At 48.9% G+C, this 16,692-nt stretch overlaps 1 protein-coding gene and 8 non-coding genes across 9 annotated transcripts; all 9 read left to right on the top strand.

The window, feature by feature from the left end:
- Positions 1–160: 160 nt before the first annotated feature.
- Trnaw-cca (transfer RNA tryptophan (anticodon CCA)) lies at positions 161–232 on the top strand. The gene has a single exon. It is a non-coding gene; the product is annotated as a tRNA-Trp (tRNA).
- A 195-nt stretch (positions 233–427) lies between these two features.
- Positions 428–499, top strand: Trnaw-cca (transfer RNA tryptophan (anticodon CCA)). The gene has a single exon. It is a non-coding gene; the product is annotated as a tRNA-Trp (tRNA).
- Positions 500–694: 195 nt separating this feature from the next.
- Positions 695–766, top strand: Trnaw-cca (transfer RNA tryptophan (anticodon CCA)). Its single transcript has one exon. It is a non-coding gene; the product is annotated as a tRNA-Trp (tRNA).
- Positions 767–1,016: 250 nt separating this feature from the next.
- On the top strand, positions 1,017–2,686 carry LOC125758953 (uncharacterized). The gene has a single exon (XM_049416753.1). The coding sequence runs from the start codon at positions 1,017–1,019 to the stop codon at positions 2,193–2,195; it is 1,179 nt and encodes a 392-aa protein (XP_049272710.1). The 3' UTR covers positions 2,196–2,686.
- Positions 2,687–5,884: 3,198 nt separating this feature from the next.
- Trnaw-cca (transfer RNA tryptophan (anticodon CCA)) lies at positions 5,885–5,956 on the top strand. The gene has a single exon. It is a non-coding gene; the product is annotated as a tRNA-Trp (tRNA).
- Positions 5,957–6,151: 195 nt separating this feature from the next.
- Trnaw-cca (transfer RNA tryptophan (anticodon CCA)) lies at positions 6,152–6,223 on the top strand. Its single transcript has one exon. It is a non-coding gene; the product is annotated as a tRNA-Trp (tRNA).
- A 195-nt stretch (positions 6,224–6,418) lies between these two features.
- Trnaw-cca (transfer RNA tryptophan (anticodon CCA)) lies at positions 6,419–6,490 on the top strand. The gene has a single exon. It is a non-coding gene; the product is annotated as a tRNA-Trp (tRNA).
- A 5,194-nt stretch (positions 6,491–11,684) lies between these two features.
- Trnaw-cca (transfer RNA tryptophan (anticodon CCA)) lies at positions 11,685–11,756 on the top strand. The gene has a single exon. It is a non-coding gene; the product is annotated as a tRNA-Trp (tRNA).
- Positions 11,757–11,951: 195 nt separating this feature from the next.
- Trnaw-cca (transfer RNA tryptophan (anticodon CCA)) lies at positions 11,952–12,023 on the top strand. Its single transcript has one exon. It is a non-coding gene; the product is annotated as a tRNA-Trp (tRNA).
- Positions 12,024–16,692: the final 4,669 nt, after the last annotated feature.

The raw sequence follows: 16,692 nt of genomic DNA, 5'->3' as shown, positions 1-16,692 counted from the left end.
GACTACGATGATGGTCTCGGCCCCAATTAGGAAATGTACCTTTTCGGTATCCCTGTATATACAATCGCTTGGAGTTCATAATAAATCACAATTGTTCGCGCCTGCTGATCAATGTCCTTTTGGAGAACCCGGTCAGTCTGAAACATTGGCAGTCTGCCGTGACTCGGTGGCGCAACGGTAGCGCGTCTGACTCCAGATCAGAAGGTTGCGTGTTCGAATCACGTCCGGGTCAAAATTGTTATTTTTTCCATTTAGTAGGAAAATTACGACTACAATGATGGTCTCTGCCCCAATTAAGAAATGTACCTTTTCGGTATCCCTGTATATACAATCGCTTGGAGTTCATAATAAATCACCATTGTTCGCGCCTGCTGATCAATGTCCTTTTGGAGAACCCGGCCAGTCTGAAACATTGGCAGTCTGCCGTGACTCGGTGGCGCAACGGTAGCGCGTCTGACTCCAGATCAGAAGATTGCGTGTTCCAATCACGTCCGGGACAAAATTGTTTTTTTTTTCAATTAGTAGGAAAACTGCGACTACGATGATGGTCTCTTCCCCAATTAAGAAATGTACCTTTTCGGTATCCCTGTATATACAATCGCTTCGAGTTCATAATAAATCACCATTGTTCGCGCCTGCTGATCAATGTCCTTTTGGAGAACCCGGCCAGTCTGAAACATTGGCAGTCTGCCGTGACTCGGTGGCGCAACGGTAGCGCGTCTGACTCCAGATCAGTAGGTTGCGTGTTCGAATCACGTCCGGGTCAAAATTGTTTTTTTTTTCAATTAGTAGGAAAATTACGACTACGATGATGGTGTCGGCCCCAATTAAGAAATGTACCTTTTCGGTATCCCTGTATATACAATCGCTTGGAGTTCATAATAAATCACCATTGTTCGCGCCTGCTGATCAATGTCCTTTTGGAGAACCCGGCCAGTCTGAAACATTGGCAGTCTGCCGTGACTCGGTGACGCGGATTCCACTTCCGGCCACCGTAGCGTGCGGTTGTGTGATTCATGGGCTCCCAACGAGCAGGTACAGCGGCTCCCCAAAGCCGCGGAAACAGGTCAACGGATATGCCTTGCCAGGACTACCAAATTGTTTTGCCGACCCTGCCCACAGGTACGACCACCACGAACACTTTGTTTCTACACGCAGACCTAAAAGCCAGGCCTTATAGGGTGGAGCACTTCAGAGATGCGCTCGCGCATATTTCGCTACTATCGGAAGTGGTCGCGCTAGGTGCTTATCAAATGAACCATGTGTGGGCGGTGACTTTTTGCGACGACGAAGCGAAGAAGAAAATGCTGGCAGCAGGAAATTTCACTGTGAAAGACCGACGCTGCGTTGTTGTTGACCCCTGCAACCAGGCAATACGACTCAAGCTGTACTGGTTGTTGCACGGCGTCCCCGATGAAGACGTGCGAACAGCATTGTCTCCGTTTGGGAAAGTCGTTGAGGTCGCCAGAGATAAGTGGCGCGTACAAGGCTGCAACGAGAAGAGTTCCACAACGCGGTCGGTAACCCTCCAGCTCAAAGCAGGCATGAGTATTGAAGACTTACCGCACCAACTTCGAGTGGCTGAGGACTTAGCTCTCGTCCATGTACCTGGCAGAGCACCGCTCTGTCTCCGGTGTCACGGCACCGGCCACATACGACGAGACTGTCGTGTACCGCGCTGTGGCCATTGTCGCCGGTACGGCCACGATGAATCCACCTGCGTGCGATCCTATGCCTCGGTCACTGGACCGCCCCAAAACCAAGACACTTCGGAACACATTATGGACCTAAATGACGCCAAGGAAGCTGCACGAGATCCCGTACCAGAAGACGGCGTCAACACCAAGCCACCGGAAACGCAAGAAAAGAGCAAAGACATCGTGAATAATAAGGAACCCGACCCGATGAAACTCAAGACAGACAAAAAGGCCGATAGTGTAAGTGACCTCAATGTAGCCCCGCCTTCAACAACGACCTGCGACGCCATGGAAGCTGTCGACGTTGAAATGGCAACAGCTGCGAGCACATCGGCGAAACGGTCACGCGACACAGGCCAAGACGACGTTGGAAACACCAAAGAAATGGGCATCGACGAGCCTCCAGCGAAAACGTTTCCTCTTCGGCGAGGAAGCCTCAAGTTCAAGCCGACAATACCGCCTGACCGGAAACCACCGCCAGCAAATCCCTTGCCTTAGCAGGGGAACTGTTTGTGTGATACAAACTCAAACACCCCGATCACTGATCGGGCACCTTTTCGTAACAAGATGGCTCCAAACACAAGAGAAACCGTGTATTACAGTCCAGCAAAACCCACGCCTCGTTTAGGTGCACTGCCATACTGACCCACAATGTGAGTAGTATATATACCATTACCAATATACTATGGCTAACAAACTTAATACTCCCTTGCGTATAGCAACAATAAATGTCCGCGGTTTGTCAACGCGCAGGAAACAGTACCAACTGAACCGCCTTCTAACCGAAAATAATCTAGACCTAGTGGCAGTGCAAGAAACAAAAATTGAAAGTCAAGAACAAACTGATAAAATGGTCGAAACGTTCAGGTCTACATTTAATATATGTGTGTCTCATGCGGTTGCTGCGTCTGGAGGCTGTTTGATATTATACCGGCATTCAATCGAAATTGTTGAAGAAGTTGTTACCACGTGTGAAAGTGGAAGACTAGTTGTGCTTGATTTTACGTTTTGCGATAGGCTGTGGCGCGCAATATGTGTTTACGCACCAAACAGAGACAAGAAAGGAAGAATTTTTTTGAAAGTGTACAATTATATGTAAAGTGTAACCGCAATGTTGTTCTGTTGGGAGATTTTAATTGTGTGTGCAGACCAGAAGATAGAAGCAAAAGGTTGCTGTCCAGAGATAAAAGTGCGATATACTTAAATGAGACAGCATACGAATGTGACCTAGAAGACGTAGGAAGTGTGCTTACGTCTAGAAACAACATGAAGTACACCCATTTCCAAGGAGACTGCCACGCAAGACTAGACCGTATCTGTGTACCAGTTGAATTTCTGCCGCTTTGTACCAACTATCTCGTACAGTGCGTCAGTTTTAGCGATCATTGTCTAGTAGCGGTTACTATCGGTGAAAAGGAAAAAGCGTGTCGCTTTAACTGGCGCACATGGAAGCTTAACGATAAGCTGTTAGAAGATGAACCTTTCCTTCAAAAACTAAAAGAACAGATCGATAACTTACTGAACGATGATTCAGATAACTTTTCGTCCTTATGGGAAATGTTTAAATCTGACGTCAAACTCATGGCAATAGACCGAGCGTGCACACTGCGCAGAGAAGAAAAAGAAAAAGAAAGACAGCTTCACGATACACTACAATTCCTACTTACCACTGAAAGTTCTAAACCGGGCCTGTTCGAAAAGCAAATAAAAGAAACTAAAAGCAAGCTAGAAGCAGTAGACATTGAAAGATATCAAGGTGCAGTGGTCAGAGCACGCGCCAATCAATTTTGGCTCGGGGAAACGCTTACCAAGCGGGCGTTAGGAGACGAAAAGCGATATGCAGTGAAAAAAGACATTACCGAAATTTGTTATCACAACGAAGTTACCCGAGATAAAAAAAACATCCAAAAAGCCTTCACTGAACGTTTTCGTCGGCTGTTAAATCAAAAACATGAAGATACCAAAGTATTTGAACGTGAATTTTTGCCGCTATTGCCACAACTAGAGAACGAACTATGTGAAGAACTCGAAATGCCAATTACCGTAAACGAAATCGAAAAAGCGATTAAGACTTAAAACCAAGTAAATCACCTGGGCCAGATGGGTTAGGCGCAACCCTGTACAAGCGTTTTAAAACAGAAATGTCAGTAGCCTTGCATCGCGTCATAAACGAGTGTTTTCAAAGAAAAAGCATGCCTCCACCGTTTAGGACAACGCACGTGGTGTTAATTCCTAAAGCCAATGATCCGCTCAAGTTACGCTCCGTTGAGTCATATAGACCAATAAGCCTCACGAATACTGACTGCAAAGTATTCATGAAAGTAATAGCTAAGCAACTTCAAAGGGTTATTAAAACGCTAGTAGGCCCACACCAGACATGCGGGATTAAGGGAAGAACGATTTTCACCAATATACATGTAGTAAGAAATATATTGGAGTCATGCAATGCTGAAGGAGGCCGAATTGCAATACTCCAGCTAGACCTTGAAAAGGCCTTTGATAGGGTAACCCACGAAATTTTACTACTAATACTTCAACACGTTAATGTAGGTTCCGTTATCCTAGAAGGCGTTAAAATGGCTTATGCAGATTGCACAGCCAAACTGATAATAAACAGACAACTTAGTGAGAGCATTCCAGTGACTGCTAGCTTGCGCCAAGGCTGTCCAACCTCCTCGTTACTATTTGCGCTATATATAGAACCTTTCTGCCAAAAAATTGTTTCATGTCCCACCATCCAGGGCTTTCGCTATTATGACAACGAAATCAAAGTGCTGGCATACGCGGACGACATTGCCGTGCTATGTACAGACAAAGAAAGTGTACAAAAAGTGGTAAAAGAAACTACATCATTTTGTCAAGCTACGGGGAGTGCTGTAAACTGGGCAAAAAGCCTCGGTATTTGGTATGGAGACTGGCCAACTAAGCCACAACTGTACTGCAATATAGAATGGTCTGACTCGCCAAACGTATACCTCGGCGTCCCATTGCAACACCACAAGGCGCCTATAGAGCACTGGATCGAAGAAACCGAGAGGGTAAAAGAAAAAACTCAGAAATGGGGTGGTCATAAATTCTCAATCTTTTCAAGAGCAAGTGTGTGCAACACATTTCTAATCGCTAAAATTTTTTTTATGTTCTACAAGTATTATGCATGACAAGAATGTCAGTACAGAAACTTCACAGAGTGTTTGCAGTTTATATTTGGGGCTCGACTTGGGAGCGCACGAGTCGTTGCAATCTGTTTCAGAGGGTCCAGCATGGGGGACTAGGCCTAACTCACCTTTTTTTGAAACAAGTTGTTTCAAGGTTTATTTATCTCCGCGATCAGAGTAACGCTTTTTTGAGAACAGTGTTACAAGTTCGCCTACGAGACCACCTCGCGGACTATGTTGTGTCAACAAGCATTGTGACAGCTGGCCCACTACCAGGATTTCTACGTGAAATAGTGGCTTCGTATAGAATACTTAAAACACATTTTTCCCTTGAGTATCTGGCGTTAGTTTCAAAGAAAAAGCTGTATAAGGATCTAATAGATGTATTTCTACCTCTACCAGTATATAGATCAAAATACTTATTGGGTTCAGAACGCAATGTGCTTAAAAGAGTGAGAGCCATGCCTGTTCGAAGTTCGACAAAAACGTTTTTTTTTCAACTTCACACAGAAACGCTCCCAGTGAAGTCATGGCTTCAGAGTAAAGGCATTTTTGTTCCCTGGTCAATTAACTGCATATTATGCAGGAAGGCTGAAACAATAAACCATTGTTTTCTCGACTGCCGCGATGCAACATTTTTATGGGACGTCCTTCAACGTACGATCAAAAAAGATTTGCCGTTATCACCATTTGGCATACGATTTCTGCCCTGTGACGACACAGGGGGCGTTCCTACTGATATGGTTATGCTGTTATGCATGCATGCCCTGTGGAAGGCTCGCATGGCAGTCCGACACGAGGACGTGGATGCACGCTCAGCGCGACACTACTTTGTCGAAAGTGTGATCTACATGAAAGATGTGCTAGAACACGCAGAAGACACCCCTGATTGGTTTACGACATTGGATGAATTGGCCTCACTCAAGGCCTTTTAAACACACATCATGCTTGAGATTAGCTGATGTTTTTACCCTTTGTACTTGTCTTGTGTAACCCTGTTTGATGTAAAACGGTAATAAAGAAAAAAAATGTGACTCGGTGGCGCAACGGTAGCGCGTCTGACTCCAGATCAGAAGGTTGCGTGTTCGAATCACGTCCGGGACAAAATAGTTTTTTTTTCCATTGAGTAGGAAAATTACGACTACGATTATGGTCTCTGCCACAATTAAGAAATGTACCTTTTCGGTATCCCTGTATATACAATCGCTTGGAGTTCATAATAAATCACCATTGTTCGCGCCTGCTGATCAATGTCCTTTTGGAGAACCCGGCCAGTCTGAAACATTGGCAGTCTGCCGTGACTCGGTGGCGCAACGGTAGCGCGTCTGACTCCAGATCAGAAGGTTGCGTGTTCGAATCACGTCCGGGACAAAATAGTTTTTTTTTCCATTGAGTAGGAAAATTACGACTACGATTATGGTCTCTGCCCCAATTAAGAAATGTACTTTTTCGGTATCCCTGTATATACAATCGCTTGGAGTTCATAATAAATCACCATTGTTCGCGCCTGCTGATCAATGTCCTTTTGGAGAACCCGGCCAGTCTGAAACATTGGCAGCCTGCCGTGACTCGGTGGCGCAACGGTAGCGCGTCTGACTCCAGATCAGAAGGTTGCGTGTTCGAATCACGTCCGGGATAAAATTGTTTTTTTTTCCATTGAGTAGGAAAATTACGACTACGATTATGGTCTCTGCCCCAATTAAGAAATGTACCTTTTCGGTATCCCTGTATATACAATCGCTTGGAGTTCATAATAAATCACCATTGTTCGCGCCTGCTGATCAATGTCCTTTTGGAGAACCCGGCCAGTCTGAAACATTCGCAGTCTGCCGTGACTCGGTGGCGATTCTACTTCCGGGCGCGACAGCGAACGGACGCAGAATGAACGGCTCCGATGGAGCGGCGATAGCGGCCCAAGCCAGCCGCGGAAACAGGATCACCGTCGACGATGATAAGGAATACGAAATTGTGCTGCCCACTCTGCCTACCGGTCGTGTTGTTCACAACACGTTGTTTTTGCACGGTGACGTGCGTGAGAGGCCCTACAGGGTCGAAGACTTCCGAGACGCCCTGGTCACCGCTGGTGTGCTCCCCGACGTGGTGGCGTTGGGGGCGTACCAGATTAACCATGTCTGGGCGGTGACCCTCAACACCGGAGAAGCTACAAAGAAACTGGCCGCGTTGAAGGAGCTCAAGGTGAAAGGGCGCCGGTGCGTCATTTTCGACCCTGAAGACCAACAGGTGGAACTTCGCCTGCACTGGCTGCTCTACGGTGTGCAGGACGAAGACGTACGGACAGCTTTCGCGGCGTTCGGAAACGTCACCGAGGTGACGCGTGAGCGTTGGCGCGTCCAGGGCATGCGGGAAAAGGGCTCAACCACCAGGAGCGTGCTCCTCAAGTTGAAGCCTGGACTGAAGGTGGACGACCTGCCCCACCAGGTTAGAGTCGCCGGCGAATTGGCCCTCGTGGTGGTGCCCGGGAGGGCAATGCAATGCCTGCGTTGCCACGGCACGGGTCATGTTCGCCGAGACTGCAAGGTGCCCCGCTGTTCGAAGTGCAGGCGCTATGGACATGCAGACGCGGACTGCGTCCGCACCTACGCGTCGGCGACCGGACTGCCAAGGGATGACGAGCACAACGAGCTCATGGACGTCGCCGAGGCCGAGGAGGCAGCGAGGGGGACTGACGAGGCGAGAAAGCAGGCGGGTCAACCGGACACGTCGGCGCCTTCCAGCGGTGAAGCCTCGAAAGGGGCTGGCCCGGCTGAACAAGAAGCGTCAGGTGACTCGTCTGGCTCAAAAGGCACCCCGCCGATAACACAGGTCCTGCCAGCGTCCTTTGGAGCTGACACCCGCCAGGTTCCTGAACCGACGCGCCAACGAGCGGCGGGTAATGCGGCTGGGTCGAGCGACACGACGGGCAAAGCGACGGAGAGCTCGCCAGGAACCAAGGGCGGCGAGCAGAAAAGCCCGAGCGAGCCACAGGCGGAGAAGCCTGGCGGCCAGACGTCTATCAACGCCGCCGTGGCGTCGAAGCGCCCGCACCCGCAGACCAGCGACGACGGGACTCAAGCGACGACGCCGGGTGTCGAGGAACCCCCAGCAAAGACTGCCCAAGTACGGCGGTCATCCCTTCGTCCGCGCCCCAGCGTTCCGTCCGACAGGCGAGGTGGCAACGCCGAGCCAGTCGGGCAAGTTCAAGTGCCGGCGCCGGACGGCACCGCCGGCGATGGCGTCGTCTAGCCCCGCGCTAGACGTGAGAGGTAAGCACAGTGCTGCTGGTCTCTCTTCTTTTCGTTAAAATGGCTCCTGCATGTCCGTTAAAAGTTGCAACCCTAAACGTTAGAGGACTGGCGGGAAAAAGAAAGCAGGGCCAGCTTTACCGACTTTTAACGGAACGCGACATAGATGTGCTGGCGGTGCAGGAAAACGAAAGTTGATGGTGAAGAAGAGACCGGCAGCATGGTGCGACGTTTCACGTCTAGGTTTTTTGTTGTGGTCAGCCACGCACTGGGCACATCGGCCGGCTGCGTACTTTTTGTGAAGAAGTTGCCGGAGCTCCAAGTGAATGGTCATTTTTCGTGTGCGACGGGCCGGTGTGTGGTTCTTGACTTTTCTTTGAATAATGTCGAGTGGCGTATTGTGTGTGTGTACGCACCCAACAAGGTGGAAGAAAGGGCCCTGTTTTTTCACGGCCTAGAACAACGACTCTGTGCAGAAAAGCAGACGATACTGTTGGGCGACTTTAACTGCGTTCTCAGTGCACACGACAAGACGAGCACTCGCGGCTTTAGAGAAAAGAGCACAGATGTCTTGACGCGCATTCTCGAGAACTGGGATCTTGAGGATGTTGCAGAATGTCTTCAGTATGCGAGTGCGATTAAGTACACGCGTTTTGAAGGGCCTAGTTATGCGAGACTTGACCGCATTTATGTATCCGTTGACATCCTGCCGGCATGTACTAGTTATGCTGTAGTCGCGGTGTCCTTTTCTGACCACTGCTTAGTGGAATGCTCTATCGGAAATAAGAAGCGAACCAATTCTTTCTCGTGGGAAACATGGAAATTAAATAGGAAGCTGCTGGAGGACGAAGAATTTAATTCAAGTGTAATTGAGGAAATTGGCAAATTAGAACCAAGCAAAAGTCTGCACATTTGGCAACAGTGGGAGCTGTGTAAAGAAACTATAAAATTAAAAGCAACTGACAGGGCAACGCGCATTCGGCATGATCAGAGAAAGAAAGAGACGGAAATGAAAGAGCTTCTTGATAGGCTACTAAAGCATGAATGCCGAGCCCCCGGAAAATGGTCAGAAGACATCAGAAAAGTAAAACAAAAGATTGAGCAACTGGACGAAGAACGTTATCGCGGTGCGTTGGTGAGGGCAAGGGCAGAGGACACAGCCGCGGGTGAAACGCCATCGAAGCGAGCGCTGTGCTTGGAAAAAGCACGTGCGGAAAGAAACCACATACATGAGATAGAATGGGGCGGGTCGGTAACAGGCGATACAGAGGACATTAAAATGGCTTTCACTGAGCATTATCGGGCATTATTCGCCGCGCACGACGTAGACCTGGAAAAACTTAAAAACGAGTATTTGCCTGTTTTGCCCCGCGTGGACGATGAAAGAAAGGAGAATTTGCAAAGGCCAATAACCTCAACCGAAATTGAACTAGCAATAGACAAGTGAAATCCTGGAAAATCACCCGGACCTGACGGATTCACTGCCGCTTTTTATAAACAGTTTAAACACGAAATAAGCCCTATACTCACAGTCATATTTAATGAAGCGTACAAATTAAAACACATTGCCACCGTCATACCGGTCTTCCCACACAGTACTTATCCCTAAAACCGAGGACCCAGATAAGCTAAAATTTGTTTCAGGGTATAGACCAATAGCCCTTACTAACGTAGAATACAAAATATATATGAAGGTTCTGGCTCGAAGACTACAGACTGTGATTAAGGACATCGTCGGGCCTCACCAAACGTGCGGTATCAAAGGGCGATCGATTGTGACCAATATTCACATAGCGCGCAGCATACTTGAATGTTGTGATTATTCAGATGAGCGAGTTGCCATCTTACAGATTGATTTTCAAAAGGCGTTCGATTGTGTTGACCATAGAATTTTGTTTGCTCTGTTAAATTATGTTAACCTCGGTTCTGTTATTTGCGAGGGAGTGGCCCTGGCGTACCGAAACTGCACTACAAAGTTGATCGTGAATAAGAGTCTGGGGGCCCCCATTAGTGTGCAACGTTCGGTTCGTCAGGGTTGCCCCCTCAGCCCTTTGTTATTTTGCATGTATATTGAAACTCTCTGCATGAAAATTGTCAACGAACATAGCATCAACGGTTTTCAGTTACAAGCAGCAGAAGTTAAGCTGCTTGCGTACGCGGATGATGTGGCTATTTTTACAAGGGACAAACGTAGTATAACACAGACAGTAGAAACCGTGCGTACATTCAGCCAAGCTACAGGCAGCGGAGTTAACTGGTCGAAGTCTCTAGGGCTCTGGCACGGATCGTGGCTAACCAAACCTGACCACTTCGCTAACGTGCCTTGCGTGACGACCCCGGGCAGGTATTTGGGCGTCCCGCTCGATGGTTATCGCGACAGCGATCATTATTGGAAGGGTCAGGCGAAAGATATACGGGAGAGGGCAGATAAGTGGAAAGAAGCCGCCTTATCGATCTTTGCCAGAGCCACTGTTTGTAACTTGTTTTTTATCAGCAAGTTGTGGTACGTGATGCAGGTGCTGCATTGCTCCCGGACTAATGTGCAGAAGTTTCACAGAATATTTGCCATATTTGTCTGGGCTTCTGAGTGGGAGCGATGCAGCCGTACCAACTTGTTTCGACGGGTTAAGGACGGGGGACTGGGACTCGGTCACTTGTTTTTACGGCAGCTGGTCAACCGGTTTTTGTTTTTTAGAGATGTCACCGATCCTTTCCTGCGAACACTGTGTCAATTGCGACTTGGTAGATGTCTCCCAGAGTATGTAGTGACTACCGAGGATTTTGTGGGAGGGATTGGGGCTTTCTTTAAAGAAATTGTGTTTAGTATCAGGTTTCTCACTGTGAGATTTTCAAGGGAGTACCTTTGGAGTGTGAAACGAAAAGAACTTTATTTTGCCTTATGCGACATCGTCTTTCCAGTGCCGTTGTACAGGTCCTTGTACAGTGGAGGCCCAGGTAGCAATGTTTTAAAGAGAGTAAAAAAAATGCGTGTGCAGCCGGGAACAAAGACCTTTTTCTTTAAACTGCATACCGGAACGTTGCCTGTTAAATCTTTTTTGGAGAAAAGGGGTTGTTTTTTGCCATGGGGTACTCATTGTTTAATTTGTAAATTGCCGGAAACCATAGATCATGTTTTTTTGCACTGTTGGGAGGGGGTTTATTTTTGGGACGTTTTGCAGAGATCTGTCAAGAAAGAGTTCCCGCTGCACCCGTATGGCATTCGGTTTTTGTGCGTAAACAATGAGATGGGGTTCCTTTCGATGCAATTATGCTCCTGGGCCTCCACTCCTTGTGGAGATCGCGAATGGCAGGCTACCATTTCGACAAAGATGCGCGGCCTGCACGAGCGTACTTCAGGGAGAGTATTGATTGGTTTATAGAATTATATAAAGCGGAACCGGAACCACCCGAATGGCTGTCAAGACTACAGCCGCTGGTGACATTGCCCGAATTTCAACTTGACGATACCAGCACCATGCTGGTTGATTACACAGTCACCATATGTACTTTGTACATCGGGTGGTTTTTACACCAGTGTTGTGTGTATTATGTGCTGTGTACCAAAGCCAGGTAATAAAGAAAAAAAAAATGACTCGGTGGCGCAACGGTAGCGCGTATGACTCCAGATCAGAAGGTTGCGTGTTCGAATCACGTCCGGGACAAAATAGTTTTTTTTTCCATTGAGTAGGAAAATTACGACTACGATTATGGTCTCTGCCCCAATTAAGAAATGTACCTTTTCGGTATCCCTGTATATACAATCGCTTGGAGTTCATAATAAATCACCATTGTTCGCGCCTGCTGATCAATGTCCTTTTGGAGAACCCGGCCAGTCTGAAACATTGGCAGTCTGCCGTGACTCGGTGGCGCAACGGTAGCGCGTCTGACTCCAGATCAGAAGGTTGCGTGTTCGAATCACGTCCGGGTCAAAATTGCTTTTTTTTTTCCATTTAGTAGGAAAATTACGACTACGATGATGGTCTCTGCCCCAATTAAGAAATGTATTGTCGGCAGCAAAAGTTTGCGGGATCTCGAGTGCGTGGCCGAGCGACGAACAACTGCATTGCCGCGCCCTCTCCCACAAGCGCGTCCGATGTCGAGGCTTATGACACTTCCGGGCCAATCATTCTTGGCGCATGCCTGTCTTTTTTCGATATCAGCCCTGGGTGCGCTTTTAACTCGCGTTATAGGCGCTCCGAGGTTACCCCCACACGTGTTTGTCGGCGGCGTGATGACGGACGGAGCTCGCTATGACAGACGGCGCGCTATGTTTTCGATGCGAAGTACCTTAAGGCGGAGCTCAATCCGGTTGTGGTGTGCGGCGTGACCACCCTTACTGCGCATGCGCATACCCTCTCCACACACCGCCTCTCCACACCCCCTCACCATTCCCGCTGTCCTCTACCCCTCTACTCTTCCCCTCTCCAATCACCCTCTCCCCTTCCCCTCTCCGCTTTCCCTCTCCACTTTCCATCTCTCTCCCCCTATTCCATACCCCTTTCCACTTCCTCTCTCCCCTCCTCCTTTCCACTCTTCCTCTGAAACGCGGGCTAGACATGCCGAAATTCTTTCCTGCGCAACGCCGCGATGAGCTCGAGCGCATGCGCGTCCCCTCCCCTTCTCTCTCCGCTCCTACGCTGCCCCCCTCTCGCCTGCCTGTCGACCGCGTTCCCCACTCGCCCTGTGAGAATTAACGGCCAGGCTAGAGGGAAGATACGACGCGCGTAGCGTCCCTCTTCGCGTTCCACGACGCGAGGTCGGTAGCATGCCCAATGAACGCCAACGGAACGCGATCGTGCAAGTGCTCCGGTTTCGCATCGCCTCATGGTCCCCTTTAGCGGGGGATGGTGTAATTTTTCTGAATAAATATTATCTTTTAAAACGCGTGGCTGGGCTAACAAGTATTATTCGGCTGATAACGCGAGCTTGATACGCTTTTCTTGTGACCTACATTTTCTGTTCGTCGCGCATTCCTTGTGAAACCACCATTGATGTTAGGCGTGAACACGGACGATGCCGCCTCGCGTTCCGGAGGACCAGAGACGTTACATTGCACGCCTGTTCTAGGAAGGCGTGCCCCAAAAAGAAATACGTCGCCTCACAGGAAGATCTAAATCAGCCGTAACGCGGGTGGTTAAAGCATTCGGAGACGGAGGAAGGATTGCTGACCCCCCTCGTAGTGGACGACCGAGGGTGTCTGGAGAAGAAGACGCACTGATTATTGCCGCTGCCGTGGGCTGATCCCTTCTTAAACGCGAAAGAATTAAGCAAGAGCTCGGCCTTCAGATGTCATGCGACACAGTTAGAAGGCGTCTTAAGGAAGCGGGCCTGCAAAACTGTGCCGCAGACCCAAAAGCCATTCTTGACTGACAACCAACGCCGGCCAGCGGCTGGAATTTGCGAGGGCGTACGAGCGCAGGGGTGTCGTATGAATGGAGCCAAGTCATCTTACTGTTGAGTCCACGTTTTGCATTAGGTGGGAGCAGCAACAGCGTGTTTGGCGGCCTCTCAACTGCAGGTATGGCTGAGGTTCACGTCATTACATCACATTTGTGGATATTAGATAGTAACCCATAATTCATAATGAATAAGAGTAATCCGGATTTCATGTTTGGGAGCAGCTTATGTGTAATATAAGTGTTCAATAAATCCCCGCCTAGTTGTTTCATCACGATCGGAGATAAATTTAACATCTAATCTAGCAGAATTCTCGTCACACGGTAGTTTTTTGTATTTGACATTTTTTGTCAATAAATCACCCAATTTTACAGAAGGCAGCATTCATGAGAATTTTGAAGAGTTTAGATCTTGTTTTCGCGAGCCGACTCACATAAGAAAAGTTGTTCTCTGCTGGGCAAATGTTTTCTCGCCGGCGGCGCAGTTCATAACGGCAGTTATTTTCTTTCTCTCTCGTTTCCGTTAGATACCGACCGGAGTACACGAAGAATGTTCCTGTCGAGTGGCCGGTGCAGCGTTTCCGTCTGGGGAGCCATTAGCAAGATGGACTTGGCCAATTAGTACACATCGAAGGAACTTCTGCGCGCCTTGCGGAAGCTGCACTGGAATCCTGCGGTGTGCTGCGGTTACTATGGCCTCCAAGTGGCCGGACCTAAATCGTACTGAGAATGTATGGGGTTTGATGAAAAGGCGCCTCGCTGCCCAAAGCCGCCGCCTCCCCAACGCGGATGCTCTTGGAGATCAATTCAGGAGGCATGGGAAGCACTGAGCAGAGAACCTAAAACCTCAAGGGCTCTCTACGCGTCCATGCCGCGGAAAATTGCCGAAGTGATCGCTGCAGAAGGCCACTACACCGGTCACTGACTGGTACTACCTGCCCTTAAGTTTTTTTCATTCCCTCTTCTTCACTACGTTTTTTTTGTTTGTGTGTTTGAGCAAAGCCCACCCATGGAAATATATGTTTTGCCCCACCAATGAATGGGTGCTTCTTTTTCAAACTTGCGAGGGCTTTCGCGTAGCTTAGTACTCAGAATCATACCTGGCCATGTATGATAACATTTCACATCGGGCCTTCACATCGGGAAACTCCTGCAGTGAGAGTTATAGAGCTGTGTTTACTCCCACAGATCTCATTATACTCTCTCTCAGGGAGTCGCTTTACTCTCTTTTGGCCAGGAGGAGTGAAAAGCCTTTCACTCCTCCTGGCGAAAAGAGTAAAGTGCCTGTTTCACTCCCGCATCGCACGAGAGAGTAAAAGGTGTTTTACTCTCTTGCCGTATAAAAGCTTGTTTCAGAGCTTGTTTTAGTCTTGCAACTCTCCAAATATAACGAGCTGTACAAGAAAATTTTCGTGCAGTCTAATATCTTTGGCAGTAGCTAAATCGATGAAGTGACGGCGATAGATCCTCGTCAACTTATCGCAACGAAAACCGCTGGCATGCACAAAGAATCTGCGATCATAAATGTACGCGATTATACTCACACGTACGCACACTCTGAGTCTGGTCCTAGTTATTAACTGTCTAGAGGCGGCACGCCGCGCGTACGCAATAAATGCTGTGGACGAAAGCACGAGAAAAAAAAAAAGAAAAAAAGGGGGGGGTACCTTTAGTTTCGCCTTTAAAACGCGACAGCGGTATTTACACACGCATGGTTCGCGCGCGCGCGCGCGCACGCGCCACACACCCCACACACACACACACAACACACACACACACACACACACACACACACACACACACACACACACACCACACACACCACACACACACACACACACCACCACACACACACAAACACACTATCGCCTTCTCAATCGCTAGCTTGCCTGCGCTTCTCGATGGAGACGATACACAGTGCCGCAAGGAACCAAAGTGCAAACGCCTCTCTCTCTTTGCATCTACCTCGACTTTTCGCTCACGACCAACCAACGCGGCTTTTCGCTCAGACCATGACGCCGACGCCGCCGACACCGGAATTTCTGCGAGACGAGCTCTTTGACGCTATCGCGTAAAAAAAAATGATATATATATAACGCGACTTCCTTCAAGCAGCCGCTAAACGGAGGGCTGTTACATGAGCCGCCGAGAGCCACACGATAACGCAACCTTACGACGCAGGCACGCAGGCGCGAGCGAGGAAAGACAAAATAAAAAAAAAACAGACACACACACGCACACACTCACACACGCGCACCAGGAGAGGAGAAGCGTGCGTGCTCAAGTCGAAGTCTCGCCGTCGCCCGTCGCTGCGTTCGCCATTTTCTCCCGTTGCCCGTCAGCCCGGTCATCGAAGTTTCCGAATTGCTCAGCTGTGCCGGCTGTGCGTGCCCGTGTCCTGTGTGTGCGCGACTCTGATGTCAACGCTGGACGTGACGGCATTTAGCGACGGCAGTGCAACATCGCGTACTGTGAGCGTGTTTCGTGTTGGTTTCTTGATGGTCTGAAGCTCAAGCGTGCTTGCACCTTCGTGTATTCGTGTTCGGCCAGCACCTGGTTAGGCACAGTCGGTAAGTGGGCTTCTGTGTTCTCAGTGTGTCGCTCACGTGTGTAGTGCTGCACAGTGTGTCACGTGAAAGTACTAAAAAGCAGAATGGAAAAGCATTAGGCGCACAACGTGTGATGCCTGATGCGCGTTTAAAAAGCTTTTGTGAAGGCACACGCTTCGCACGCCATCTATCGAAGAGCGGGTACGCCTCAATGAACAATTTGTGCTACAATTTCTTGCTTGACATAAAGCGTGAATGCGGCAGCGTGCTTTCAAAAATATAACAGCGGAGAGGCCGCGGTTATCACTCCGTCATGTGATTCGTCTTAAACTTTTGTTTTCAGTTGATTCAGTTATTTAGTTGTCAGCCTCGGTTGTTACGATGGTTTGCCGTGCTCGCTGCCGAGCCCGAAAGTCGCGGCTTCGATCTCGCCGCGGCGGTAGCATTTCGGTGGAGCGAAACGCTAAACGCCTGTGTTACGCTGCGATGTCAGTGCACGTTAAAGAAAACAGATGGCGGAAACTCAGGACCCTTTCGTCGGCCCTTCACATTTTTTAGAAAACGCCTATTTTCATAATTCATTTTCGGTACAACCCCCTTCCACAGAATTTCGCTCGCCCCCCCTTCCCCCCGTGGCTACGGCTTGGCGTACG

The sequence above is a fragment of the Rhipicephalus sanguineus genome, chromosome 6 (assembly GCF_013339695.2).
Source record: "Rhipicephalus sanguineus isolate Rsan-2018 chromosome 6, BIME_Rsan_1.4, whole genome shotgun sequence".
Lineage (NCBI taxonomy): Eukaryota > Metazoa > Arthropoda > Arachnida > Ixodida > Ixodidae > Rhipicephalus > Rhipicephalus sanguineus.
This window is presented reverse-complemented; position numbering and strand designations above follow the sequence as displayed.